The 27157-nt window shown below is 38.8% G+C and overlaps 1 protein-coding gene across 9 annotated transcripts in view; it reads left to right on the forward strand.

Moving 5' to 3' along the window:
• NTNG1 (netrin G1) overlaps positions 1 to 27157 on the forward strand; it is a 348392-nt gene that overhangs the window by 288496 nt on the left and 32739 nt on the right. For 3 of the 9 annotated variants that reach the window (XM_086717715.1, XM_086717712.1, XM_086717714.1), the window contains exons 6-7: positions 9120 to 9287; positions 14704 to 14838. The exons of 2 other annotated variants lie outside the window; for them this stretch is intronic. In XM_086717715.1, coding sequence (XP_086573841.1) covers positions 9120 to 9287; positions 14704 to 14838 — 303 coding nt within the window. Of the gene's footprint in view, positions 1 to 1270; positions 1331 to 9119; positions 9288 to 14703; positions 14839 to 27157 lie in introns of all 9 variants that reach the window. 4 more of the 9 variants (XM_086717721.1, XM_086717716.1, XM_086717717.1 and 1 more) reach the window with 4 other exon arrangements.

Consider the following 27157-nt stretch of genomic DNA (forward strand, 5'->3'; position numbering starts at 1 on the left):
TGCATTTTCAGTCCTTGATCAGGGTGATGAAATCGAGAATGTCCTAGATACATATATTAGTAGCAAATAGAATTATCTTAATCATCTGCTCCAAATGAATTTTTGCAACTTTCTGCATACATATGTGGAAGAAGAAATAGAGCTCAAGCTCACCCCTATTAGTATAATTCTGTGAGGATTTGGGGGAGGTTTAGTGGCTTTATTCCTTGGCAGGTTCAGTGAGAGCATCTTCAGTGAAATGTCACTCAGTATTTCCCATTGAATTTCAGAGTTCAACAAATTATACAAGACAGGATCTAAGACTTAACACTTCTCCACAGTGAGTTTTGAGATGAACAAGATTATGCATTGTTCAAAACCTGAAACACACCTGCTTAATTATTTTGCTGTGTTTTCTGTCAGTGTCACTGCACAGAAAACTTTCAGAAATACCTTCAGCTAATACCAGGTGCAGTTTTTTTAGAACGTGGGTAATGAGTTCAAATGAATTTATTTGAGAAGCGGCGCACAGGATAAAGTGCTTAAACTTGAAATTTTAGCTCAAGGGGCACTTTCTAACAGAGGCCAGTTCTGTGCAGCCATAATTTATCTTGTCAACATCTGCAAAGAACGTCAGGCTCTATCTGCTTTTGCTGTTTTCGCAAGCAACTCGTCATGAATAATCGGAAAAGAAATGGCAGACAACATACAGAGCAATCTCTGCCATTAACAAACTGATATGACCACAAAGGTAATAAATATTGAGAAGGAGACTACATTTTTCAAAGGTAGACAGATTCAAGGTGACTCTGAGACTAAGGTCCATATGGTTGGCCACTGAGATTATGTTCCGTGAGGTCTAATCAGTTCAACAAAAATAATCTAACTGGCTGAGGCACAGACGAGCTTTTGGTTACACAGAGAAAATGACAGTGAATTGAGGCAATGATTGCTAATTATCTCAGCACAACTACTATTTTAAGAGAGGGTCAATAGGGGATCCTAATATCCATAATGTTACCAGAATAATCCTTGCATAACTGGACTCTTAAATGGTAATTCTCTTTGCCTCTGAAAATAAAGCTTCTAAACTTTATTACTGACAATGTAAAACCATTTTCAGCCAAATACAAGACTTCCTTTGGGACTGAAACCATCTCCCAGAAACAACAGATACAAATAGTCTCTTCATTTAGGGCTACCTTTTCAAGTGGGTTGATGATAAGTTACTACAGTTTGAACGTTTCACTATTGTTTCTAATGTTCTGTTCATTCTTTTAAACCTATCCAGTTGCTCCCAAATTAGCTTTGTCAACAGTTTCTTCTGTTCAAGTTGCAAACCACAAGAGAGGTAGGAATTCTTGGATTCATACAGTGATTTCATGGTGTTATGTGTTGTGAAACATTGCACTGTATGAATCTGGAATATCTGTGAAGTGTACCCATCAGCTTATCGGTGAGGCATGTTGACTGATACCAATCAATGCATCAAATAGTACTGAAAATGTCATCTGTAAGAGACAAAAAACTTCACTCAGAAATTTCACTGCTGCAAATTAAAATTGCTGCAACATTTGTTTTCTGAAAGATTAACACGTGAATAAACATTCAAACAGCTTAGGATCCTGTTTAGAACATGAATGTTAGAGTATTAACATTGTTGCTCATTGGCATTGAAAATAAGGAAACCCACTTACAGTGAGTTTCAAGGATGCTTTTCATGAGAACAGAATGGCAGGTTCCGTGTTTTGTGCCCATTTGACTTTTGGACAAACGAAATAGCTTATATTTTCTATTTCCATTGTTTGAAATGAAATTGAATGAATACCAGTGAAGATCTACACTGGGTTTAGCATTGATTATGACCTGAAAATAATAATTACATTACTTACTTTAAATGCAAGCAAGCAGTATCTCATCTGTGACTCATGAATAGTCCATTCCAGCTAGCATCTGTCATTCACAGAATGAAGATTTTTCAGGAAACATAAAGACTTCTGTTTTTATTTTACCATTTTCCTTTAAATGTCTTCTGTGACAGGTGTGTCTTGTTTTCCACCCTTGACTGTTGGGCTTATGTCATGTTTTTGGTTTGTGGGGGGTTTTTTTTTTGTTCTTTGTTTTTTCATGAAACACCTCTTATAAAGAAATGTGTTTATTAACAAAGTCAAAATTCAGTTTGACCCACTTGATGAAAATGACCGTAATAGCTTATTTATTCCTTATTGAATAGAGTCAGATCATTTTCCAGATTTTAATTAATGTTGAGTTGGTCCTTCTGTGACGTAAAGAGAAAAAGATGAAACTGGTCCAAAGATGGGAAAAGGGAAATGGATAGTATTCATACCATGTCTTAAACTTTCCTCACAACGTGCCTTTTACATATCAAACATTAATGGTGCCCTTTTGAGGGGAATACAAATGTATTTGAATTTGGGGGAACTAAGTTCTTTGGAACAGACCGGCCACAGCGTCATAGGGTATCAACCCTATCTGGGCAAGTGTGCCCATCTGAAGGCCACAGGGGGAAGATCTTTTTTTATCTCCAAAATGCAAATCCACACAAAGAAACCAAGGAAGTGGAGGAAACAGAGAAGCATTAGGGACTTTCATAGATTTCATTTCTCTTATGTCCCGTCAAGTACACTGGAAATACAAGGGGCCTCTTGACCTGGAATTTCACCCTGCATCATTGAATCTCCAGTTTCCTGGGGTCATAGCACTAATGAGGTTCAAACACATCTCCAGAGGCAGGAAGAAGCCACCTAATGACTTATCATTTAAAAAAAGCCATATCGTCATCAAATGATGTATGTAGCTTCAAAAGCTACATAAGGTTGCAAAATAGGGGAGAGGTGGGGTAAGGACCAGCAAAATGCTACAGCCACTTCACTGCCCCCCCTGGAGGAGGCCCCTCAGAGGCATGGTGACTTACTCTATTAATGTAGTGAGAGGAAAATACTTTCTGAGAGTTCTCATTCCTTTACTTTCTATCTAAACTCTTTTCCCCAAATCTGTTTTGTTTCTTTTTTAATGAATTTTCATCAGCTTTCCTAATTTGGCCAAAAAGAAAAATGACCTGTGCCATATTCAGAGGACTTGATCTTATATTTACATAGGCCATGTAACATATGATGCAAGGCAACATGGCAAACAGTAAGAAAGAAGACACCCAGGGGAAGTTTAACCCCTCCTATTCTAACGTTCTTTTTCTTCCATTCTCTTTCTCTCCAACCTCTTGCTTCTGGCAACTCCTCCTTGCCCAGACCTTCTCCAGCCAGTGTCAGTCACAAAGAACCTTTACTTAAGAGGGTTGGATCATTCCTGATCTAGGCCAACCACTCCTTCTAAAATACTCCTTCTAAAGTATCCCTAGCTTTAATTGGTCTTAACTAGCCAATTGCTAAGTATTGTAGTATCTTATCATAACTGTTTCATATGAGCTCATCTATTCATATGGGGGATTTTACCCCCCAGGGGACTTTTGGTTGTCACGACTCGGGGGTTGCTACTGCATCCACTAGGTAGAGGCCAGGGATGCTTCTAAATAGCCTACAACATATAGGAAAACAAAGAATTATTAGGCCCAATGTGGAAATAGTGCCAAGGCTGAGAAACCACCCTAGACTCTGCAGGACTGGCTCATGTTGTTCCCTGGTATGAGGTGATTCTCAGGAAATATGTACTGCCAGCGGTTCCTTGCACACCATGGCCATGTGTTCTAGATGACCCCACTAGCTCGTCTACACAGCAGCAATGAAAAATCATCTACAGTGTAATCTGAGATTGAAAAACTACATAAAACCATAGAAGTTTTTGCAAGTCTCCTTTTTTTCTTCCCAAAATGATCTGCATAGACGGGTAGACAACCCTCAGCTAAAATAATCAGTAACTCAGTTACACCTTGTTGGTGTGGCTGTTGTTTTTCTAAACTCTTGGGTATATGGGATGTAGCCAGACTCTGATGGAATTCAAATGGGGGAGGCATGAGTTTAAGCATAACTTTCCTCTTGTGTCTGCCTGTGTTTTGCAAAAAATGGCACCTTTAGAATCGTCACATATTCACAGATACGTTCATTTGACAATGTTCGTTGAGTGCCTAGCATGTGACAGATGTTTTGAGTTCTCTGGTTACATCTGTAAACATAACACAGTCCACACTCGTGTATTTATACTCAGAGTATGGGGGAAAAATTATTCTAAATATACTTTCCAGATACTATAAATTCTACAAAAAATTAAGTAGGATTAGGAAATTGAGGATTAGTATGTTTAGGCATTGCTGTTATTTCCAATAGAGTGGTCACAAAATTTTCTTTGAGCAGAAACCTAAGCACAAAGTGAGGAAGCAAGTCACAGGGATGTCTAGGGGAAGAGGATTCTACACAGAGGTAACAGCAAGAGCAAAGGCCCCAGGGAAGTCCCTGGCATGTTTGCAGAGCAACATGGAGGCTTTGTACAAGAGCAAGGAGGAAAGTGATTGCAGTGAGCCACCAGGGAGGCCAGGGGCCAGATCAATTGGGAATGAATGCATATAAGTTCTGTGTTTTATTCTGAATGGCATGGAAAGCCATTAGGATTATAAACAAAGGGATGTCATGACTGAATTTAAGTTTTGAAAGAGTCACTCTGGCTGCTGTGTGGAGAGGAGGTATCACTAGCATGGAAGCCATGAGAGCAGTTTGGGGACAATCGCAATAATCCAAGGGCCTTTAACTCAAGGTGACAGAGTAAGAGGTGGTGAGATTAGAGTGTATTTTAAAAGCATAGCCAAGAATATCTGCTGATTGATTGGTTGTCAGGGATGAGGAAAAAAGACATGTCAAGAACAACATCAGGAATTTTGAGCTAAGCAATTGGAGGAATGGAGTTGCCATTTACTGAGATAGGGTGGGCTGCCTGGGTGAGTAGCAGGTTTGGGAAGGTTGACCTGAGAGCTCTGTTATGAACATGTTGAAGTTGAGATATCTAGTAAATGTCCAGGTGGAGACTAAGAATGCAGATGAGTATGTCAGTCTGGAGGAAGTCTCACTAACTGGGGAGTTGATCTAGGCTGAAACAACTATTTTGGAAAGGTCAGCATCTAGATGATGTGTAAAGTCCGGAGACTGGGTAAGGAGCCCTAGGCTCTAGGTTGAGCCTAAAGAGCATAGAGTTCCAAGAGCTAAGCCCTGAGTACCTGTGAGGAGAAAGGACCAAGAGGAAAAGAGAGGGAAAAACAATCATGGGTGGAGAAGAAGAAGAAGCAAGAGGAAGTGGTGACCCAGAAGTCCCCTGTTTTAGGAAGGGTTTCCTGGCAGCCCTAAAGGTCCCTTTGAGACTTATGGTTATAAACTTAACATGAGACTTGTTTCAAAATAGTTGGAGAAAAACTCCAGCCACATTTAGCTGCTGGGGTGTAGGCATGGAGAGATGGAGAGGTGGATTTTTTTTTTTTAATGTTTATTTATTTTTGAGACAGAGAGAGACAGAGCATGAATGGGGGAGGGTCAGAGAGAGAGGGAGACACAGAATCCGAAGCAGGCTCCAGTCTCCGAGCTGCCAGCACAGAGCCCGACGCGGGGCTCGAACTCACGGACCGTGAGATCACGACCTGAGCCGAAGTCGGACGCTTAACCGACTGAGCCACCCAGGCGCCCGGAGAGGTGGATTTAAGCAGGATCAGGTTTTCCCAGGAGACTGATTGCGGTGGACACTCGGGGTCAAGGGAGATGAGAGTGCATGAAAGGAAGTCACTGTAAGGACGGACCATGGACTCCATACTTTGTAAGAAGGGAAAGGAGGACATGGCAGGTCAATGAGTTGAGAGATCAAAGAATTATTGAACGATTAGTATCATCCCTGCAGGGTCTTAATATGGTAATATAACTCAGACTACATCGTTAATAATCATTCAAGGATTCTGTGCCTGTGTGGGAAGACTAGTTCCTAAAGAGTGGTAGATTAACAGAATACGGAAAAATAATACAGCAGCCTAATAATTACATTTGAAATGCCTTGCGTTTATACACTGCTCTCATGTTTTTCAAATCATTTTCAAAGATCTTTTTGTCATTTTACATTCTCAAATATATCGTGGCCAGAGAAGACAGCTTTATTGAAGTCTCAGAAGAATCTTAGAAGTCTTAAAAGAATCAAGTTGCTACCCTGTTTCCTAGATTAAAAGATATTTAAGTATCCACTTCTCTTCTAAAATAAATTTATTAATATTGGGCATTTAGCTGGTATGGTTCTATATATAATTATACAACTTACATTATTTATCTTCTCCTACCAAAATTAATAAATCGGTCTTCAAACAAGACCCAGAAACAAATAATGTCATTGTGGAAATGTATACTACTCATTGAATTCAGAGTAATAGTACATGATAGCGTGACATTTGATGTGTCCATGGAGATTCATGGGCTGAGTCTTGAAAGTGTTGAACTTGGATATCTATAGATATGTTTTATTTCTTGGATAAAACTTTGTCAGATAGAGCTCAGCATGTACTCTTGCCATTGCGCAGATCTTACAGAGCCCTTCAAATACCCACAAAGGAAATGATTTATGAAACTTCTCTAGCCTTATTCTCTACACTTTCCCCAACTTCATACCTTTGCAGGTTCTATTTCCTTTTCACCTGAAATGCTCATCCCCTCTCCCCCAAACTTCTTTTTTCTAACAAACCCTACCTGCCCTCATGGAAGACCCATTGTTAAGTCCAGTGTTAAGGTAGTTTTTGCTAATTCCCCTCAAGTTAAATGACCTCCTCCTTAGATCACTTTGTGTCACTGTTTGGCTTTCTTAGCACATGCTCTTTTGTTTTCTAGTTATTCTAACCATATGTTTGTCTTACCCACAAAACTAGTTTTTTGACAACAAGGGCTTCTTTGTAGCTCCAGCTTTTTTCAAAGCTTGATAAATTATATTAGGTGCACCAAGGGCCAGCCTGGGATGGGGAATATGAGAAACAACCACCAAGGAACGTCTTCCAGGAGGGAGAGCCAGAGGACAGGGCTGTTGATGCCCATTCCTCAGCAGTTCCAGGCAGCTCTGAAGAAGTCCTTAGGAAGCAATTAGATTTGGAACTTGGGTCTCCTTCCTGAAACCACTACTCTTGGGTGGCTCTAGGCCAGAAAGGTTTTCCCTGTTCCAAATCCTCAACCAAGAAAGGCTCTAGAGCCCTTTTAGGTTTCCTCGCAAGTCAGAATTGCCAGCATAAACAAGGTGTAACTCAGGGAGATATAGTGTATTGGAGTGATATGTTTGTTTTCTAAGAAAATTTAATTTGGTGATCTGTAATTCTATTATTTTTGTTGTTATTGTTTTCTTATTATTAATATGGCATGCCTTAACTACTGCATAGGCCTCCTTCCCACTCTGCTCTTCTCCCTCTGCTTCCTCCTGATCCCAGCCCCCAACATGCACGCGCGCGCGCACACACACACACACACACACACACACACACACACACACACACGACAGAGCTATCCTCCCCTAAAGGAACCAGCTTGTCTTCAGGAGCCTCCCCTTCTTCTTGCTTCCCTTTTGAGTATCTAGAATCCCCAAGGTGCTGACCCTAATCTTGGTATCTTTCACTAGTCACTACATCCAGTGTCCTCCTCTGCTTTGATCCACATTTTATTTTATTCTGTCAGGACCTTGACCCTCTGCTATAGCAATCAGCTCTGCACTAAATAAATCCACACCATTCCGATGAGTACCAGCATGTTTAAAAAAAATCCAGTCTCTCTTCCTTAATCTTCGTTATTCATTTTGACAGTGCTTATTCATTGTTACTCTGCTCATCAAATGCGATATTTCCAAAGTTTATCTAAGCCAAAAGAGTAACTCAGTCCCTTGCATAATGCCTGGCACATGGTAGATCAACCCAATAAAATATGGAATGAATGAATGAATGAATGAATGGGTTCAAGTAGTGGCTGTCTTTGGCTTCCTAGTGAGGTAAAATAAAGGTCAGACATTAAAAAGAGGAGTATTTTTGGATAAACTAAATAAAGGTTTTGCAGTATCACCGTTGACCTTCCTCATTAATATCCAGCTACACCTGCCCCCTTATTTTGAGAAGACAAATTAGCTTCCCCACCTACTTACTTCTCCCGTCTTTTTTTTTTCTTTTTCTATCTGATTTGATGGCGATTGCTACCGGTAAAGGCTTTGTCTTTACCACTTTTTTGAAAAATGTTGAATTAGATGAACAACTTCTTGCTTTAGCTGAGATGCAACCAAGAGAAAATGTAATCACTCCCCATCCTTCCCCACCTGCTCTCCTTCTCTTTCCCCATCTCCTTGTCTAGTTCTTCTCACCATCAGGACCTCAGCCTCAGAGGCATCTCCAACATTCTGGGAAAACAAAGAAAGGAAATCTGGGAGTACTGCATAATCACTAGCTGCCTAATCCTTCTTTTGTAGTGGACTCAGCTTGAAATTTGAATGAAAAGGAAATCTTCAGAGCACTTTTCCCATACAAATCATCTCTCTGTTTTTTGTATTTTCTCTCACACATAAACAAACATCATATTTGGCCTGATGAAAGGCTTACAAAGGCTGTCTTTCCTGTTAGCATTTGGAATAAAAATAGAGAATTGTTTAGTCCTCCAGATCCCTATTAAATTTGCCACAATTTCTGTGAAACCCTGACCGAGCTACTGTCTTAACATAAATGATAATGAGACTAAACAAAGGAGTCATGGGTGATGGCAGGCTCAGGCCCTAGATGCTCACATACTTCCCTCCCTTTTTTTAAGAGTGCAAATATGAAGAAAAAAATGGGGAAGTGATGTAAAGACAGTAAAGTTCTCAGTGTGCAAAAATTAGACTTTTGCATCAACGGCGACCGAGCCTTCCCAAATTTTAAAAGGTGTACACCTGCAAATGCTTCTGTTCATATTGTATGCCAAGAATTAACACTCTTCGGTCATGTTCTGAATGTCCAACCTTTCTATCCTGCTTGAAACAGATGCTACTTCCATGCCAGTCACAACCACCTGTGGTCGCCATGTGTCATGTTGCATCACATAGATGTAATGCCATTCTGTCATCTTTTCTCCACTCCTCATTTTATCCAAGCATGTAGTGTGCTATTACTCTGCTACTGTATACACTCTGTATACATTTCTGTTCTTCCTTGCAAGATTGTGAATGCTTCGGCCACTCCAATCGATGCAGTTATATCGATCTGCTAAATACAGTCATTTGCGTGAGCTGTAAACACAACACTAGAGGGCAGCACTGTGAGTTATGCAGGCTGGGCTACTTCAGAAATGCTTCTGCACAGCTGGACGATGAGAATGTGTGCATAGGTCAGTTCCATTATAATTTCAGCTATTGTTCTGTGCCTTTCGAGCTATGGGGAGCTATTCAAGGTGAAGAGGCTGTTAACTTGAACCACGGCTGAGCCAGAATGAACTTTCTCAATGGAGAAAACATCCTTGTGGTAGACTTAAAATTCTCTTGTGCCGGTTGAATTGGGGAATATATTCTGAATCCTTATGTTTTTGTTGCTTTAAATATGATGATCTGGAAATCTTGTTTAGAAGATGAAGAATTTTCTATCAATTATTCTTTCTTCCTTTTTTTTGCATGAAATCTTAAAACCTGGTAATATCAAACTGATCTTAAAGGCTTATGTTGTACATTCAACTTTTAAAATGAAAACTCATTATATGGGACTTAATTATAGATATGAGAAATTAGGATAAACTCTTGCACATAACTGGTAATCAACAAACATTGATTGATTAAAAATATTGCCAATTGGAATTGAAAATCATTAGCAACTGGTAATATAGAAGTTTGCCTGACTTTTCCATCCATAGCAAGGAAATTCCATTTATTTAATTTTCCTAGCCCCCCAAAGCAGAAGCAATTTCTCAGAACTATTATAGGCAATGAATTCTCATAGCTTCCAAGGTAAAGAAGGAAAAACTGGGTCCACAGGATTCCCTTGAGCACTATCCCCTACCTACCATGACTACTGCTCAGGTCAACTGGAGAAAGAACCTGTTTTCACAGACAAAAAATTTCTCCCACCTTTTGCACAGTGGAACCAGTCTTTAAGAAAGGGAGCTGATGGAAAAATAAGAAACAATAAATGGAATTTCACTTCATAATTTACTTTGAAGAAATGCATATATTTGAAATGGTCAAGGTACATGTGTGTCTGTTACCATACCAGTAGGTAAATACATTGGCAACTAATTTTCAAAATAGAATTTTTCACATAAAGACTAATGTAAATTTTTTAAAAATGCAGAAAAATGACAGGTGGTTTTTTTCATCAAAAAAGAAATCTAATCTGCAATTCTGAGATCATTGTCTTCTGATTAGGTCATCAAGATCATATGGCTACTTGCCCAGAATCCCATAAGCTAGGTCTACAAGTTGTTGTGAATTCAGTTAGACCAAGTTTACATAATACTGTTAATATCTACAGTATGTTCTATTTTTCCAAGTGCCTCCTTATTTATTATTTGTGAATTAGTGGAGAGATCACTGGACTTAGAGACCGGAGAGCTGGGTTCAAGTCCCATTTTGCTATTTAATAGCTGTATGTCTTAGGTAAGTCCTTTCAGAACTCCCAGTCAAACAAACTGGGATCATATGGAATGCCCAGGAAACACTTGGTAAACTGTGAACTGACTTGCAAATATGGTTTGTTTTTGTTTTTGTTTTGTTTTTACTTAATCCTCATTAACAAAACTGGGGGGGGGGGTAAGTATTCCACTGATAATTTCCTCTATTTTCTAGTTGAGAAAAGTAAGGTGAAATGAACCAAATTATACAGCTTTAGCAAAGAATTAGCTTCCTGACTTCAGAGCTTGAACATCTTCTCCCAGCTACCCTGACACAATTAGCAAAACTAAACTTGTCAGACTTCTTACTTAAATGGTATGCTTTTTGGATGACAGTAGCAATTCCACCATGAGTTTGTGAACAGTAGTTCAGTGGCCTTTATAACAATCGGGGTTACAAAGATTTGAGGCTATTAATAACCCAAAAGACATGTAGCTGTCTGAATTTTGAATGCAGAGCTACACTTCACTGAATGTCATTTGTAAAAATATATAAATGTCATACTATAAATACAGAAACAAGAGAAAAGGTAAAATAAATAGGAACGCAGGAATAAAAATCATTTTCATAAAATACCTAAGATTAACATGTTTTACAGTGTTAATTTCATAGTATTTTAAACAAATCAGAGAAAAAGGCCTTAAAAGAAAAGATTTTATTCCATAAAATTTCTAATAGCAGGTAACTTAACAATATCCCAAAGTGTTTTACTCAGAGTATTCTTTCTTATAAGCTTTGGCCTTTTTCCAGTCCTAAAGTAATTTTATGAAGTATAAAATCTGCACTTACTATTTAATTTTAAGAGGTTTAGTCCTGTTGTAAATCTATATCTGATTATCTACAAGCAGGAAGGCAGCCTGTTTAGCTTTTGTCTTTTGAATAACATCAACTAGTGATGAAATATGAAAAAGCTGAATATACATTTCTTCTCCTGCCTAAAAAAATCAAGAGCATTTGTTATCTCCATTTCTAGACAGTTTGTTAGTTAAAATTATAAATCTTTGGGGAATTTTATTTTATTGAAGCAAACATGTTTCTATTCAGTATTTTATACTTTCCAAACCAAGTAAATTGGTAAACCCAAAGATGAGAACTTTTAGGTACCATTAAAATTGGCTATAATATTCCCCCACATACCAAAATTCCTTAAATTGCTGCCTTTTTTCTAAGGCGTAAAATTGTTTGTAAAGAATGCATTGGAAAATGTAGCTAGCTGATATATGCTATAGTCTATCTTTTGTCTTTAGTCTATATATATGTACAATGAATCAATAACAATAAAAGCTATGTCCTATAAGAGCTACGGGTTCCACTTTCCCACTTGAAGAGCTGCCTACACACCAGGCTAAGACTGGAGTTTGCTCTCTGAGGGCCATTGGTAGCCTGTGGCTCCCTATTGCCAAGGTTTGCCCTAAGGGAAAGCATGAACTTATTCACTCTTTTCCACAGTTAAGCTCCCCAAAGGGCTTGAGCCAGGACTGAGAATTAAATTGAAGAGCATACATCACAAATAATTGAATTTAATACCTTTTTGTATAGAAAGCACTAATGAAAATGAATGGATATTTACCCAATTCACTTTCACAGAATTAAGCACCAATCTCAGAAAATTTGAACTTCATCTAAGTCTTCTCCAAATTTAAGGGGGGAAAAGAGGCATTTTGCCATCTCTTCAACAAATGACAATGAAATCCACCACACTGGCTGTGAGGGAACAGGCCAAATCTCGACAAAATATAGACTGCATTGAAGTACATGTCGTAAACTATTTGCGTCATTTTATATTATGACAAATATAAAATGCAGGCTATTCCGTGTTGCCACAGTGGTTGCTGCTTATTGGTTACTGGTGAATTTCCCCATTTTCATACAAATTCCAAGCACAGCCATGTCTCCAAAGATGCATGTAATTACCATGTATTACGCAGCAATTACATGAAGATGACACCCTTGCATGCTTCTGTTTCATATAAACTCAAGCATTAAGCAGGAAGTTAGAGGATATGTGGTTCGTGACCTTGGGTAATCACTGCTAATAATCTCTGGTAACAAGCTTGACATCAGAATGAAACACAGGGTTCAGCATTTGCTACTAAACGTATCTCAAATTATGAAGTATTGTCTTTTTATTCCCCTTGAAACCCAAGATCAGGTAGTCAGAGGTACCTTCTATAGACAGGATACTTCTAATACCTATAAATCAATTGTACTGTAACTTTTTAATCAAACCTCCAAAGTATTTCATGTTATTTTTTAGCCTAACAGTCCTGTATATTCTTCCTGGTTTAATGTAATAAAATATAATACTCCAAGGCCATCAATATCTACCATTGACCATGGTATTCTTTAAAAAACTAAGTTATTTGTACATAAGGTGGTAAACCTCTCCTTGTCACTTAATTTCCCTACTGTTTGTATAACATAACACTTATCACCCTTCCTGTGACAATCACTGGTTTAGGTGTCCCATGTTTAAAAAAAAATTTGTTTACTTTCTTTGCATCTAAATCCTTATATTAATATAATTGCTATGGGCTAAATGACTAGACTGGTGTGTGGATTCCTGTTGGCTAGATATAACTCTACTCCCTGGTTTGCAAAATGCTGGTGACTCACTGTCAACTTATGAACTCGAAATAGTAAGAAACATTAAATGTTGAATAAGTATAAGCACAGACTTATAGTATAAATATGTACACAAAACATTTTAAAGCCATACAAAATTACTATTTAAAAAAAATCTTTTTAAACAACTCCCATGTACACACATTAAAATAGAAAATGATGACTTAAAATAAAACTCTAGTTATTAAATACAAACCAAGCCAGGCAAGAGGGAACATTTTAGTTTATTTAGTTTTATTTTTACCTGCATATGTCACTATCACTATTAGTCTTATCAATGCTTATATCACCATAATGCAGAACTCAAAAATTGACTAACATGAAATAAATCATAATCGTAAGGTCTTCCACATTTTATGAAGACATTCTCCAGTTAATTCCTGTAGTAAAACCAGAACAAAATGTCCAGTCCTCTCTATAACGTTAAACCTTGAATCTCTGTTGCCAGTCTAAAACACTAAACTTGATGCTGTTAAGCTAAAGCTCTCAGGGCTTCCATTGGTTGGTTGGTTGGTTGGTTGGCTGGTATGATTTTACTTGTTTTTTAACCAGAAAACCTTTTAATAGGACCCTTTTAGTATAAAAGAAACTGAGAGACAGAGAGGCATAATGACTTGTCCAAGATTATACAGTGGGGTAACAAGGAAAGAAACTTTGGCCCCCAAGCCCCCAAAGCTGCAAACTAGCTGTTATTACCTTTCAAACTAAAGGAAACCTAAGGAATCCCCACTTCAGGTTCAGCCTTTCAGCTAAACAGAGTTTCAGAAGCAAAAGTATCCTGTATAAGAGTGTGTGAGGAATCCAGAAAACACTCTATTTACTCTTCATTGGACAAAGTTGTTTTGTCATGCCAGGAGACATTATGATGAAATATATGTCTCAAATTATGCCTATGTTGAAATTTACTTGGGATTACAAAATTTATTTTTCTTTCATGATTGTTAATCTAGGCTGCATAAAAACCATACTAACATGCCTAGCAGATAGAGTATCTAAAAGCTCATACCAAACAGTATATATATAAATAAGTTAAAGTGCTTTCCCATATCATAAAGTAAAAATGCCTTTGAGTGAACAAAGTGCACTCATATTGCACTTTAAAAATGTTCAGCAGTTCTCAAATATTGAGTGTAACAGATAAGGCCATTTGAATAATTTAAAACAGATTTTACACTGATGGCATATTGATTTATCCTTGATATACAAACTTCTCATGGTGTTCATTAAACCATCTAAAAATGCCCTAACAAATGGAATCTCTATTATGATCTGTTAGCCATGAAGAGCATAATGTCTTATTTCCTGGGAAGTTTTCAGTTAATTTCCTCCCATATCATAAAAACAGCATCACAGAAGCCTGAGGAAATAAATAAAGGGGCCTGAGATAGCTGTATTTGCCAAAGCATTTCATTAGCGGACATCTTTCTTTAAGCGATGCATTTAAGTGACGCTCCTGTGTTGATAACCTATAAGCCATGCAGACTTGTCTCCAGCCTGTGTGTTGTCTTGTTTCTACAGAGTGTTATTGTAACCCTTTGGGCTCAGTCCATGATCGTTGTAATGGCTCAGGATTTTGTGAGTGTAAGACGGGAACGACAGGGCCTAAGTGTGATGAGTGTCTGCCGGGAAATTCCTGGCACTACGGCTGTCAACGTAAGTAACTCTGGGAGCTGCCCTCTGCCTGCTGCAGCATGGCTGATCTGCTTGTCCAGGCCGGTGTGTGCAGCTTCTCAGAGCAGAAAAAGACCCAAGCCACTGACAAGCTTTAAAAGCTACTTAAAGCCCCAGCCTATGTATAGGAGAGAGAGCAATCCATCAGCTGTCCAGCCAGCTTCTTTGAAGCCCATCTTCTTCTCCTCTGAATGCAGGAGCAACTTATATTGAAATATTGTACTCAGATCCATGTACCTGGCCAGACCATAAATTAAGTGGCACAATAGGGACCCAGCGTGGAAATCCTCACCGCAAAATGAAGGGTGATGTGGATGTGGTTAATATATTTCTTGAACTGAAAGCTACCTCAAAGCTCCAGAGTTCATAAATTAAATGATATCTACATAACTTATTACCACCCCTGCTCTCACACCCATCACTGAATCTTAACCAGAAACCTAAGGGTAATAAATCTAAGGGATATTTAAATGCCAGGGTAAAATAATGAAAAAAATCAATATTGATTTTAAGCCTCTGAAGTTAGGCACCATGCAGTGAGACTTAGACAGATGCCATTTGGTTCAGCCTCATTTCTCTGAGGATTATCAGACCTTCTTAAAAGCTTGTCAGGCAGGTGGCATGTCGGTGTATTCGGGGAACAGAAATTTAAAAATCTGAGCAGAAGCTTCCTTCTGTCATTCATAACCTTTTCTGCTTTTTCATTATGCACTAACTTGTGAGTCTATCCATACACATTTAGCTTACTAATATTAAAGAGCCACCAGGCAAATCCTCGAGAGCAGCGCAGTCCAATAGAATATTGTGCAAGCCACATATGGAATTTTAAATGTTTTGTTACCCACATTGAAAAAGAAACTGAGTTTAACATCTTATTTTATTTAACCCAAATATCTCAAATAGTATCATTCAACATAAAATCAACATCAAAACTATTAAAGATACGTTTTTTCCATACTGTATTTGAAATCAAGTGTGTGTTTTATTCTTACAGAACATCTCAATTAGGACTGACCATATTGCAAGGCCTAATAGCCACATGTGTCTACCATATTGGACAGCACAGCTCTAGACATTTTTTGTTTGTTTGTTTTTCTGCCTTTTTGGGATTGTTTTGTTTTGTTTTTGTTTTTGTTTTTGCTTACTTTTCACTTGAAAACAATGTCAGCATGCAGGAACTGTCTAAAGCTAAGTCCAGGGCCTTACAGAATATTTCACCAGCCACTCGTCGAATTTATACTTATCTGTAAGCTACCCTTCTACATAATGTAAAGCCAAAGTGAAATTAACTGCCATCCTATTGTCATGGGCGGCAGAAAACTGTGGTGATAGTTTGAGAAATTTGCCATTGAGTATGCCAAGGTTAATGTGGGATCAAGGAGCTGGAGGTGAGCATCTCCAGCCATGCTGGAGAGGAGCATTAGAAGACAAATAGTCAGAAGTCATGCAGCATACCTGCACGTGAGCTCTGTATAAGGCCATGGTTAAAAATCCTACATGCTATAGATTCCTAGAAGGCACCTTAGGGGTATGGATGACTTGGTGGATCCCAAGGACCATATGAGGAGCCAGGACTCAGCGGACAGTCATTGGTCCTGGAACATCTGGATGTGGAGGCCCAGAGAATGCCAGCAGCCAAAAGGAGAGAAGGAGGGGCAGACAAAGGAAGGACCCAAAATAGGTCCAAGACTCAAGGCATAAGGCATAAGACTTTACAATTAAGACACACTTCTCTAAAAGAAAGATCCATGTAAATTTCCTGATGCAACAGGACCTGAGGAATGGGTTCCTGTAGTATAATCAGAGAAAGACATTAGAGAGGAAAACTAATCTAGCCTTAGAGGAAATATATCCCAAAAAGGTCCTAACTTGATTTTTCTGTATTGATTATTGGAGTATTATAAACCGATATAATGTCATCAAATTTTCCCTTCTGGAAGTGGAAGACTGTATTACACGTGGCCCTACCACATAAAGGCTGTGCAATATAGAAAACTCTGTACCTCAGCTCCAGCATCTCACATCCTTGGTATGTATGGATAAATGAGATTATGGAAGCGAATGCTTTATCCTCTTGAGTATTTCTTGAGTACCTTCCATGAATTAGGCATTGAGGTAACAGTAGAGGCTACAAGGATGAAGAAAGATAGCTGCTGTGGACATATAGGCATGGAGTTCACAATCTGAGGTAAGAGGCTAACCTGCAACCCAATGATTATGAAAGAAGATAATCAGAACTAAGAAAGACCTATAGGTGTGCTTTTAGTGAAGCCCGGGTGGGAATTGTAAGGCTTCCCAAAGAAGTGACATTTGATTCAGTACTGAAGGATTAGTAGGAGCTTTACAGGAGGGAATTTCTTGAGCAAAAGTGAATGAGCTAACCCACTATGTTCCAGAAATACCAAATAGTTTTGATGTGATGGGGGATGAGGTGTGTGTGTGTGTGTGTGTGTGTGTGTGTGTGTGTGCACACGCATGCATGTGTGTATGTGTTGGGAGGGAGGGAAGATGTTGAAAAGGCAACCAGAGACCAGATCATATGGCTTCATGAACACTAAGCTGAGGAATTTCTTCTCACTGGGGAGGAGACAGACACAGAATCCATCATACAGTTTTAAGCAGAGGAATGAAGTTGTCAGATTTTGTTTTAGAAAGATTATTCTGGCTGCTCTGTAAAGGAAGGACTGGAACAGGATGAGATGGGATTTGTTCTATAAATTTAACATATTTCAAATACACCTTTGAGTATGCAATAGCTTTTTCTCACTCTGAAATATCTTTTCCTTCCCTCAGACCCACCCACATAGGGCTGATATTCTACATAAAAATATAGAAATTCTGCTGTCAGTTGATAAATGGCTATGAGATGAGGATCCTTAAGTGCCTTCCCCAGGATCTCTCAGACCACCCCCAAGATTCAGCAACTACTAGGATAATACCTGTCATAGTAAGGTGCCTCCAGCACCAGTACTATATAACAGATATCATTCTAATTAGTTGGCGATTATAGGTTGACAAATATTTTTCATATCACTCTGTGTCTGCACACACATGAATGTACTCAAAATAAGTCCCTCAAGTCAATTCTCTCTTTCTCTCTTCCCTCCACCCTCCTCCCCACCCTACCCCCCACACTTCTACTGAGATGAACCCATCCTTGAGTTAGCCACATTATCAGTGGCAGTAATTAACCTGACAACAAGAAACCAATGCCAAGAAGAAAGCAGTGGTAAATAGGGCTGGCAGTGGTGCTGGTAGCCATGAGCAGGGAGGAAGCAGACAAACTTAGGCTCTGGGTTTGAATTTCACCTCCACCTCCTACTACCTGCAAGACTTAGAGGAAATCACTTGGACTCTCTAAGCACAGTTTTTCATCTTAAAATGGGGGTATACTAGGACCTAACACATATGGTAATTGTGAAAATTCAAGGAAAGTAATGAATGTGGACTTTATGGTACATAGTAAGCACTCGATTATTATTATTTAATTCCAAGCACATGTTGATGTGTCAAAATGCTAGGCAAGAATCTGTGTTTAAAAGTTATTGTACAGTGATAGTGCAGAACATCAGCAAGCTGGGCCACTATTGAAATTCCAAACTGTGGACTTAGGAAGTTCTAAAAAGCCCTTTATGATAAGCAAGGCTGATTTAAGAGATTGAAGCAAAGCTGACCCCAAAAACAATGCTATGGCTTCAGCAGGCAAAATGAAGAACTCTAGGTTCATAAGTGAACCTTCTCCCTCAGGGGGCCACCGATTGTGTGCTCCATAAATGTAAGCTGCTCTCTCTGACATAAAAGGTGAAACACTTGAAAACCATTGGAATGAATGGTCTTTAGACAGCATGGAGCACACCCAATCTAGGAGAGAAAGGAGAAAGAAAAAGATTTCAAGGACACCAAGCAGAATCTAAATTAGTGTTGAGGTTACTAATAGAAGAATGAGATGTTGAGGAGAAGGAGGGTTTTTTTTATGTGCCCCTCTGAAGTTAGTGAAGAGGGATGAACCACATCCCAGAGAATAAAGTTAAACCATCCAAAAGGAAACCACGTTCCATGCTTCACATAAAACACGGAGGGTTAACATGTATTGGGAAGTAATGAAACACTTGTTCTAAGGAGATGGACATAGGGGAGGTTGGGGGTATTTTGGTTTGGAAAATTTAATGGAAATAGCCACACATAGAACCAATGAGGCTGAAAAGGTGTGTCATTTCCCTGGAGGACATATAAGACACATTAGAATATCATGCAGTGTATATTAAGCTACCAAGTATCTCCCATTTTTACCTAGTTTATATGAATACTAATGGTACTTTCAAAAGAACTTATAGTCTGAATATTTGGACTAAAGTCCAAAGATTTGGTAATGTAGTTCAGTGTTATGATTTTGGAAGATAACAGAGCATGTAGGAAATCAAGAACTAAGTACATATAGCAAGGGGAAGGCTGAGATTCAGTTGCTGGATCATGGCCTACAATATCAGAATATGGGTTCTTGGAAGGGATCAGTACATATATTACTGTGAATAGAAAAATGAGTGTTTAGCAGAAGACTCAATGGCCTGATCAAGAAGACTTTTAATTAAGTTTGAGTAGGGTATTGTGAAAATACCTTTATAAAACTGTAAAAACTGAACACTGTGGCAAACCACAGAGTTAAGAAAAGAAGACAACAGTTATTCTCAGAAGAATAAAGGAAAGTTGGGAACAATACTCTATGGCTTAGATGTTTTCCTTCCCAGAGAGAGCACAATAGTTATATTCATTTTCTACTGCTACTATAGTAAGCTACCAGAAATTTAGTGGCTCAAAACAACAGAAATGTATCTCTTAAAGTTCTGTATTTAGGAGTCCAACAAGAATCCCACTGGGCTAAGATCGAGCTATTGGCAGAGTTGTGTACCCTTCTGGAGGTTCTAGCAGCAAAATCTTTTTCCTTGCCTTTTCTAGCTTCTAGAAGCCACCTGCATTCCTTTGCTCATGCCCCCTTCCTCTACTTTCAAAGCCAAGAACTTTCTATCTCTCTTTGCCTTTCTTCCATTATTACATCTTTCTCTGACCACAGCTGGAAAGGATCTCCACTTTTAAGGACTCATGATTAGATTGGGCACACACAGATAATCCAGGATAATCTCACTACCTCAAGGGCCTTATGTAATTTCTCTGTAAAGTTGCTATTGCCATGTAAAAGAACAGGTTATTAGGATATAGACATCTTTGAGAAGACAGTCAACATTGCCTACCACAATAATCATTGATAATGTCAATTTTTTAATGCCAAGGATAAATATGCAGGCATCATGGAGATGGAATGTAACTCATGCTCAGAATAAAGATATGCAAGAATAAAACTAACTTGAAAAAAATACATTATAGGGTTAGAAAATATTGCCATGGGTCGAGAAGGTATAGACTCACATTATGAATTAGAAGATAGAAACAGTGAAATATTTTTCAGTCAAGACCAAGAAGCTTATAGAAAAGGTATTGTAAAGTGTATTATAGACCACACAGCTATTTGGAAGATACAGATATTTTTCAAAGCCAAATTAGAAAATCTAGATGCTCTGGAATCTTCCAAAATGAGGGAATTCAGATACCAAGATATTTGTTAAAAGATGTGGTCTACTAATTGTTGACTTGCATTGACAAGAGTGGAAAAAGGAGTCAGGAAACTAGTATTACCACTGGGTTAGTACAGAGATGGTAGTATCACATAAGTGAAGAAATGTTAATAAAAACCTTTAAGGGACGTTGTCCCAAACCTTAAGAAAAATTCAAAATATCCTTGGGGGGCGGAAGTAAGATCTTAGACCCTTATTAAACACACACACACACACACACACACACACACACACTCTTTTTTTTTTTTTTTTTTTAAGAAATAAAAGAACAAATTGTTCCCAATAGATGACCTAAAATAGAAGACTTCTAAAATAACCAACATGGCTATCCAAGGGTTCCCAACAGGGTTTTGACAAACATTTAGTCCTCACTGTGTGCCATACACTGTGCTGCAAATTAAGGCTAAAAAATACAAGTTGCAAAAATGTAGGATGGTATAAAGTTGTGTTCACAGTTGCTTAGGTCACAAAGATGTGGCAATCTCAGCTCACATTCAAGCTCAATTCTAGATAGCAGTATGTCATGAGCAGCAAAGAAGCTAACACAACTTGAGGCTGAACAAAGACCAAAAGAAGTTATAGTCCTTCTGACATGTGCCCCAAGCAGCCCACGTCAAGAGTCTAGTCCTGCGAGACCACATAATAATGCAGCAGATAGTGATGTAGGAGAGTTCCATCTTTGGTGAAGGGATTTTCATAAAGCAAGCTGAAGCAGGTTGACACATGTCAACCAGGGTTCAGAGGACTCTTATGTAACAAGTGGACATGTTGGTTCAGGAAGATAGAATGGAGAACAGTAGGTAAAAGAGAGAGGTGGGTCTCAGCATTTTCCAACAACTATTCTCCCCAGCTGTTTTAAGAATATACAGTAGAGTGCCTTGGGTAATGATAAATCCCCAGACTCTGGAAGAGTTCAGAGAGAAGCTGGATGGGCTCCTGTGAGTGATGCTTTTGGGAGAGTTTCTGCCTGAATGAATAGTTGAGTGAAAGGACCTCTAGGACCTTTCCAGCTTTTTGGCTCTAGTAGACCAAGTCAGTGGGCCAAGGGAAGGCATCATGAGATACCTCAAGTTGTATTAAGAACTAGTTTGGCCATTCAGCTGTCCTCTGTGCTCTTGCCTTTCCTTACCAATGGGTAGATTCTCATGCTTCTCACTGGCCATGTTCTCCATCCTCACTTCTTGGTAAATCCTTTTTTTCTAGAAACTAACTTTTCTCCTACTATAGATCAGGATTCTTTCTTTTATTTTCTTTTTTAATTGTTGTTTTGTTTTGTATGAGATTAACATCTACAGACCTGTCAACTTGTGATCATTAAGATGATGCTTCCAATTGCTTCACTGAGATGAAGATTATACCTCCCTGGACAAATACTGTGAACCTAACTTGTAACTTTTCAATTGCCTCCAGTTGCAGTGACCTGCTATTTGCTGTGTTACATTAAAACATCCAATTCACATTTTACCAGTTGACCTCACATTTTGAATCCATTGACAGGTGGCACGTCACTTAAACAAGGATGTCCGTGATGCTTCAGCGCATTTGCAGGCCCAGACATATGATTTCACTCATTTTGGCTCTTGCATCTCTATTACTAAACGTGAATGGCATCACTGAATCCAAGTTTTTAATTTCCTTGCTAGCAACTTGAACAACAGTCTCATCTCCCTTGCTGAGCACCACATACATAACAGTGATGAAAAGTAAATAGTTGGAAGGGTACTTGATGTTACTGTTGTTCAACTCCTAAGGGTGGGAAGGAAGTGCTCATTAAACAGAACCAGTAGGAGCCTCCCTGAGGTAATTTAAAAAGGAAAATATTAGGACGACAGAAGATAGAAAGTGGCAATTTGTAGGCATTACAAATAGGCTTGGTAGTCCTCCTGGGGAGAAAAGGCTCATTTCGTCATCTAGAAGAGCAAACCCCAGGGTTGCTCTCAGTTGTGAAATTTCTCCTGATTCAGCAGGACGTGGCCACAGCAGTCCGTCATGCTAATAGCCATCACTTTCCAGTTCCAGTCCTGTTTCCCTTCCATTCTTAGCATAACTTTAATTTGGGATTGGGAGAAAAATCCCACCAATCTCCAGTACATCAGGGACCTGATGCCACCCATGAACAGGGGAGCCAAGGCTTACCCTCATGCCATGGAAAGTGCTGTCCCCCTTCACATTACTAATGACTCCATTTGGAGCAACCATTAGAGGCAAAGGCTGGGGCAGCTTGAAAGGAGTGCCTTGTTCAGAATTCCCTTCACAGTTGGATCATATCCTAAGTATGTTCAGAATCAAAACCTGTGACTCTCGAATTGTTAGAGCTTGGCATAAGACAGATACAGATGGTGGGTATACTAACAGCAACTCCAGACCACTTCCTGACATTCTGAGGTTTGCCTGCTACTCAGCTACCCTGTGCTCAGCTCAGAGTGGGGCCTCAGTTCTGACCTCAATAAGAAACATTCCATATTTACTTGGCAATCCATATGAATTTTCCCCCTTTATTTGAAGAGAATTTTGAAAATGACAAGAATGCCCAAATTCTACAATTTTACACCACTGTACAAGTTAAACAGTGAAAGGTGTGTGAAATGCCAAAACTCATGGAGAAATGCGGGTACAACTCTATCTACTAGTGTCCCAGATTCGAAGCAACAGCGTGGTCCTATCTGATAGTGAGATGATCGAGAGGCCAAGAAGAAATACAATACATGAAGTTCTTTCCTTACTTTAGACAATACATAAATGGAGTTTCACCTTGAGCCACTCTTTACCCACTAGTGAGTGTTGTGTGTGTGTGAGAGAGAGAGAGAGAAAGAAAATCTCAAAATCTTCTGAGGCTGTGTATATAAAGGTAATGTCTATGTGTGTAAATCAGCCCAATTGTAAAAGGGCCGCCCCACTTGAAATTTGTGGAGAAAAAATTTTATGTAAGTGAAAAATCAGTCCTCAGCCCCCATCAAACAGAATTCTGGGGTAGAGGAGCCACAGATAAACCAGGATAGCTAGGGTTCCTGATAACTAAATTTTAGAAGTCAACACAATAAAATCAGGGATCCTGATTCTGGGTGTGACTGCTACCAGCTCTCCAAGGAATGTTTGTTCCACACCTCAGCCTTTTCTGTGCATCTCCTGTGAAATCCTCAGGCTCCTTGCTGGTTTGAAATTCTGTGATCCTGAAACCTCACAAATGGTTTGACCTACTTGCATTTGGGCCAATTTCTGAGGAGTAATAACTATTTTAAAATAATAAAAGTTGTTATTTATTGTACATTTTATGTGTGTCAGGAATACGTATGCATTATCTCATTCTACAAAGGAGGTTAAGATTATCTTCCATATTTTATAGACAGAAAAACCGAGATTTAAAGAGGGCAATCCCTGCCCCCGCCAAAATGGCAAACCAGTTATTAGCAAATATTTATTAATTGAGTTTGCTGCAGCATTTTATAGGATTTTGTCATTTTTACTTCGAACATGGAGACAGAGACTTTGGTGATTTACTCCAGGGGTCATCATGCATTTTCTAGGAAGGGTCAGATAGCAATTATTTCAGGTTTCCTGGGCCACACAGTCTGTTGCAACTACTCACCTCTGCTGTTGTAGCCCCGAATCAGCCCAACATGATGTTGAAATGAATGCGTGTGTCTATGTTCCAATCAGACTTTGTTTATGGACACTGAAATTTGAATTTCATATGTTTTCACACGCCATGAAATATTATTCTCCCTTTGATTCTGTTTCAATCACATAAAAATGTAAAAAACATTCTTAGTTCATAGGCCATAGTAAACAGGAGACAGGCTCCATTTGGCCTGCAGACCATAGTTTGATTTATTTCAAGCTCACACACCAGTTAGAAATAAAAAAGCAGAGGACCTGTTTAATAAAGCAGAGAGAGTATGGAGCAGGAGACAGAAGAGGACATTAAGAAAAAACGCACACATTTCATTAAAGTGTGTCTTCTATCTTGATATGGGTATCACGGGGGGCTGGTCTAACTGATTCATATTTACCAGGCCCTAATTGACCTTAAGAAGAAAGTTAGGATTTCCAGAAACATGAAGGCTGCAATCATATAATTTCCAGGACAAGATCACAGGCGTAGTCAGTGCCAGCCGTTTAAAGGCTTACGAGTCAGCCGAGTCAATTTAGCATCAATTTAGTACAATCAGCAACTAATGAAAGAGAAGTCAGGGTGGCCATAATATAATCAGGATTGCTCATGTTGGTGTAAGGAATCATTCTGTTGCATTCTACAGGAACAACCCATCACCTTGAACATCAGCAAAAAGCTCTACTAAGGGAGAATTATAGTAATAATACCACCTACAACACGGAGGGTGCAGGAAAAAAATACATACAGAACCCATTGAGAATTTTTTTTTTCTACCATCGGCTTTGATGTCAGAGATAATTATTTTAAATAAAGTGTATGTCAGGGCCATAAACCCCTGCCTTTTCTGCCCAATGCCCTTTTGAGTGTGACTGAGTCCACTGAACCCAGGGCATTCTGGATCATGTGGCTCTACCTCCAGGAACAGAATTATGTTATGACCATCCTTACTTAAGGGCTATATGCCCTTCATCTCATCTTTGTCAAATTTTCTGTTTTTAAAAATTATAGTCAACCTTCAGTTTCCATCGCTGCAAGGTGGGAGAAGAGGCATGCGTTAATACAGCGCAGTTGACTATCTCGATGTAAATTCCAGTGAGACTGGATTTCATTGAAAACAGGCACATACACGCAGAAATTCAGGCCCGTACACGATTCATCTGTTCCACGTCCAACTTCAGTCACCGACTCATCCTCATAGATAGCAGTCAAGATCATCCAGACATTGCTGGATGCTTTAAAACAGAAACAATTGCTAAAAATGTATTTTTCACAAAATTCTTTCCCATGTTCTACAAAAGTGCAGGATTAATATTATGTATTGCAGCTGTTTCTTCTGTGCTACAACTCTTTGGGGAAAATGGGTGTATGTCTCAGAGACAAAACTACAAAAATAATGAAATATTGATGTAATTATTTTTAAGAATCACCTTGAGACCTCTTTTTAATTAGTATTTGGACCCTATGGACTTAGTCTTATGTTAATCTGTATTCTTTATCATGAAAATCAATAATATAGACAACTACATTGTTCGCATGATTTTGAGTACAAAAAGACAAAGCTTGGGAGTTTGTAGGAAGGCTTTTTACCAGGATTAATCTGGCAGTTTATTAGTGATATAATGTCACAGTGGCTGCATTTTCAATGATCTTGCCAATCCAGCTTTAACTAGTGCCCACATGGAAGATATTTGGATATATTATGAGGTCTTTACTGAGATATCACACCCTTCTTCTTTCCAATTAAAATAAAAATTAAAGGAACTGATTTTGCACCAAGGATGCTAAACTATGTATAGACACATAGATATGACATATGAATTCTGTCTGATTATATCAGGCTTTAAAACTTCTGAAGTCACATTTTTACTCAAGACTGTCCAGAGTCTTGGGATGGAGGAGTTTCTGTTTCACCTATTGACAAGGCCCATCTAATATGGGTTAAATCAATCATGGTCAGTATGTTCCTTCATATACAACAAATGGGGTCAGATTGTAGCATACTCTATAGGAAATCTATACCCTTAATTTCATCTTTGGTTACTAAATTCAATTTAACCAAGGTGATAGAAGGGCTTCTTAACCGAGTCTTGCAAAATCTGTTGAGTTTTCCTCCCCAGCAAACCAGGCTGGCTAGAGGATTGTTTGATTCATTCACTTGTTCATGCCGTCATTCATTCACCCATCCATTCCTTCATTTATTCATACTGTCATTCGTTTTAAAATATTAAAGCCCAACTGTGCACCAGGATTTGTGCTAAATTTTATCACCAAAGGCAATGAAAATGTGATCCCTTCCCTCTAAGGGCTGACAGTTTAAGGAGGGTTCTCCACTCTAGTTGGAATCTGAGAAGACAGACCTCCTGTTCCACTTTCCTAGCTTGTTTTTCTAGTCACAGGAATCTCTCCTCCAACCTCTAATTTTAGGATCTTATATATGATTTGAGTCTTAGACGTTTTCTAGTTTAGCCCTTATTTTTCAGTCATAGATGAAAATTGTTTAGTCTTTAAATTGTTCAGGGCTTTAATAAGCTCTCCCTATTGCATTTACTAATGATGACAGTGGCCACTATTAAGTGGGCAGGCACCATGTGCCGGGAACTATGCCAAGCCATTTACCCTGACTTGTTTAATCTGTATAAAATCCCATTAGCAGTTATCCCCGCTTTACAGATAAGTGAATTGAGGCTCAAAGAGGCGAAGTACCCTGCACGTCTAGATTCTTGCAACTTACAAGTGCGATCCTTCAGCCAGCAGCCTCAGCAGCAGTTGGAAATCAGAATTTCAGGCCCTCCCCCAGACTTCCTGATCTGCATTTTAACAAGATTTCCAGGTGATTCATATGCATATTTGCATTAAAATTTGAGAAGTTAGGGGATGAGATAGTAAGTGTAGATTTTAACCTAGGACAGGCTGATTCTACAGCCCAGGTGTTTTGCTTATTTGTTTTTATGACTTAGTGTTCACAGAATGATGGTAGCTGGGAAATCAAGGGCATACGCACACGTTGGAAAAAATTATATAAGGGGCAGAACTCGTATAGTATCTCATGTCATCAGTTTTT

This window comes from Puma concolor, chromosome C1, assembly GCF_028749965.1.
Source record: "Puma concolor isolate L17-30 chromosome C1, mPumCon1.1.hap2, whole genome shotgun sequence".
Taxonomy (NCBI): domain Eukaryota; kingdom Metazoa; phylum Chordata; class Mammalia; order Carnivora; family Felidae; genus Puma; species Puma concolor.